Raw genomic sequence first — 3,509 nt, forward strand, 5'->3', positions numbered from 1 at the left:
GTATACAATTATCAGTATATTAAAATAATTTAATATGATATATTATAATTTATTTTATTATATGACTATTAAAATATTAATAAAGAACTAAATATTAAATTCATAATACATGAATTATATACATTATTAACAATATATTTATATCATTTAATAGATGACATATTATATATATTATATATATTATTTAATGAATAAAGAATAAAATAATATTAAATGATGAATTATGTATATTATTTTATCAGTATATTAATATCATTTAATACATATCAGTCACTCAGCACACACGTGTCAGAGTGCATACATGTCAAACGTTATGCATGTCAATCAGTACACACGTGTAGATCAGAAACAGAAGCTGAGACAGGGGGATTATCCCAGCAGGGCATCTGGGTCAGCCCGGGATACACAAACACACACATTCAGACGCCGCGTCTCGAGCAAGTCGTTGCTGCCACACACATGTGTGTTTATTGAGCCCAGCGCTCCCTGCGTAGAAAGTGCACAGTGTCAGTCATCCCCCTGCTGTACATCGCCTCCAGCATCCGCCGGTCTGGCGGGAACAGTGCCTGCCGCACACGCATCAGGTTGGGCATGGAGACCTGCGGGGAGAGAAAGCATTGACACGCTTCCTGGGCATCACAGGAAGAGAAGGCATGGGGCATAGGTGGCCCCCAGATAGGGCCAATCCCCCTGCCTCAGCTGCCTGAGGTGTGTACATCCATGTTGTGTATGTAATGTGTGTTTAAACTGTAGTGTGTACCGTGTACAAGTACATGTGGCACGTGTGTTACACACGTGTATGATTAGTCACTTGTGAGACACACATGCCACACAGGTATGATTAATCATCTGCTGGATGTACAAACGATACATGCGTGTAGCCACATGCGAACCACACGTGCTACACACGTGTGCTTTTTCACGTGCAGGATACACACATGACAAACATGTTACATACTTGTGTGGAGATTACATGTACGTGTTGTTGGTCACATGAAAGATCACATGTTACATACACTTGTGTACATTAGACACACACTGACCCATGCTGTAGTTTATAATGTGTACATGAACATGCTATGCACATGGTACGCTTGGTGCACATGCATGTCATGCTGTATGTCACTCATTCCTGGGACACACGCAGAGTGTGTCCCATGTTGTAACTTGCTGGATAGCTGTGTTAATTACATGACTACACTTGAGTAACCCCGTCATGAACGCGGCACTACATGTAACATGTGTGATGCACACGTGACATCCCATGTGTCACACACACGTGGGTCTCGCCTGAAATGTGTCCCAGGACTTACTGTGACATCCTGGTTGGCGACTCTCACACACACACCAGGCCACACTGCATCCCGCGGCGACACGTCTGCCCGTCCCCTGAAGGGCGAGAAGGTCACAGTGTGTCCCATGGGTAGTAAGGGGAGGCTGTCCGTCAGGCCACCGTCCACCCAGAGCTGTGGGGCAGGCACATGCGTGTCGGGGGTCACACGTGTCTGAGGTCACACGTGTGTGTGGGTCATATGTGTGTCAGAGGTCACAAGTATTTTGGGGGTCACATTAGTGTTGGGGCTCACACGCATGCAGGGGGACACACACGTGTTAGGGGTCACATGTATGTCGGGGTTCACATGCGTGTTGGGTGTCACACATGTGTTGGGGGTCATATGTGTGTCAGAGGGTCACATGCATGTCAGGGGTCACACACATGTCAGGGGTCACATGCTGTCACAGAGGTCACATGTGTGTTGGGGGTCATACTTGTGGTGGAGGTCATGGGGGTCACACATATGTCAGGGGTCACAGGGTCGTGACTAGGCACCCGGCCCTACCCTGCCCATGTGCTCCACGGGCTTGAGTCCCGCGTACACTGGAATGAAGCAGCTTGCCAGGAGAACCTGCATGGGAAAGAACACGGGTCACGCACATGTGATTTACATGCCAGCCACCAACGTCATGGAACACGCCCCTACCACACGGACACACCTCTCATGCTGAAACACATGCGTGACCACATCCCTCACACACTGACAAGTGTGCAGCCCCACCGTATGCAGGCCCCACCACCCCTATGCCCAGCCCCTGACCTGTGTGATCACACTTGACCACGTCCCTTAAATGTGACCACGCCCTACACACGGAGACACGCCCCCAAGCTGGGACATGTGTGATCATGCCCCTTACACGTGTGCAGTCCCACTGTGTGCATGCCCTGCCCCCCTGACTCACCTTGATGAGCTCATCTCTGGAGTGGAAGTTGCTCAGCAGCAGGTTCTCCCCACCCCACACACGTGTGAGCGACACGTACAGCCGACCCTGGGCCAGCGTGTGCGCGTGCAGGGGGAGCAGGGAGTCGATGGCGGACCTGCACGCGTGAGGACGCGGGGTCACGGGGTCAAACGGGGTTCACACAGGTCAAGGGGGGGAAATGGGGGGTCACACAGGGGCTCACAGGAGTCAAGGGGAGACATGGGGGGATACAAAGAAAACAGGATCACAGGTGTCATGGGGGTCACACGGGGAGAGGGTATTAGGGGTCACAGGGTCCACGGGGGTTGTAGGGAACACAGGGTCACATGGTTAACAGGGGGGACCCAGGTGTCAGGGGTTTACAGAGGTCAAGGGGGATGTGTGGGGTCACGGGTGGTATGGGGTCAAGCAGGGGTCACAGGGTATGCGGGAATACACGGGGGTCATGGGGAGACACTGTGGTCACAAGGGTCACAGGGACATAGGTGTCGGGGAGGAACATAGGGGGCCATGGATCGCAGGGCTCACAGGGGTCACGGGGTTCATGGGGGAGACACAGGGGTCATGGAGTGTCAAGGGGATCACTGGGATCATGCAGGGGTCACAGGGGTCAGGGACACGCGACTGGCCACACCCACCTCAGCCTCCCCATGAGGTTGAACCCAGGCGTCACAGGTCCCAGTGCTTGTGTCCTCGCCTCCTCCGCGACAGAGAACAGGAACCTGGCGCCGTCCTGCAGGCGTGAGGTCACGTGAGGGCGCGTGCCTTGCGCCTGCGTGCACGCTTGAGCGTGTCAGGTGTGAGGTGTCCGGGTTATGTGCGACCACATCACACATGCGGACCCACGGAGCGCAAGCCCCACCCCGCGCGCGCAGGATAGGCCCCGCCCCCTCACCTCCAGCCGCCCGGGTGATGTCAGCAGCACTGCGGCCGTCACCGCCCCCGCAGACGCCCCCGCCATCGCCGTGACGTCACGCAGCAGGCCCCGCCCGCGCGTGCGCAGCGCCGCCGCAGCCCCAAGGTGGTAAAGGCCCAGGAACCCGCAGGCCGAGAAGGACAGGTGCAAGGCACGCGTGCGCGGCATGGCGGCGCTCCCAGGATGCTCCGCGTTGGCGCCGGGAACCTGAGGCCACGTCCCCGCTGCTGACCTGGGAGAGCAGGAGACACCGGAAGGGGCGGGGTAAGAGTTTCTGCTCTTGCCTGGAGACGTCGCTGGGTCACTTCCGGGTTCCCTGGGGAGGGGGAGGGTT

At 54.8% G+C, this 3,509-nt stretch overlaps 1 protein-coding gene across 2 annotated transcripts; it reads right to left on the reverse strand.

Moving 5' to 3' along the window:
* Positions 1–260: 260 nt before the first annotated feature.
* Positions 261–3,294, reverse strand: Pnpla4 (patatin like phospholipase domain containing 4). Of its 2 annotated transcripts, none has more exons than XM_029534789.1 (5): positions 3,155–3,294; positions 2,898–2,992; positions 1,842–1,907; positions 1,314–1,389; positions 261–599 (listed from the first exon to the last, which is right to left on the reverse strand). In XM_029534789.1, exons 1-5 carry the CDS (start codon positions 3,218–3,220, stop codon positions 468–470), a joined length of 435 nt encoding a protein of 144 aa, XP_029390649.1. In that variant the 5' UTR covers positions 3,221–3,294; the 3' UTR covers positions 261–467. The 2 variants fall into 2 exon arrangements, with proteins under 2 accessions (XP_029390649.1, XP_029390650.1); XM_029534790.1 differs by lacking the exon at positions 3,155–3,294 and adding an exon at positions 2,239–2,374 and having other exon boundaries at positions 2,898–3,095.
* Between the last annotated feature and the right edge of the window lie 215 nt (positions 3,295–3,509).

Source organism: Mus pahari, unplaced genomic scaffold (genome assembly GCF_900095145.1).
Source record: "Mus pahari unplaced genomic scaffold, PAHARI_EIJ_v1.1 scaffold_8012_1, whole genome shotgun sequence".
In the NCBI taxonomy this organism is placed as follows: domain Eukaryota; kingdom Metazoa; phylum Chordata; class Mammalia; order Rodentia; family Muridae; genus Mus; species Mus pahari.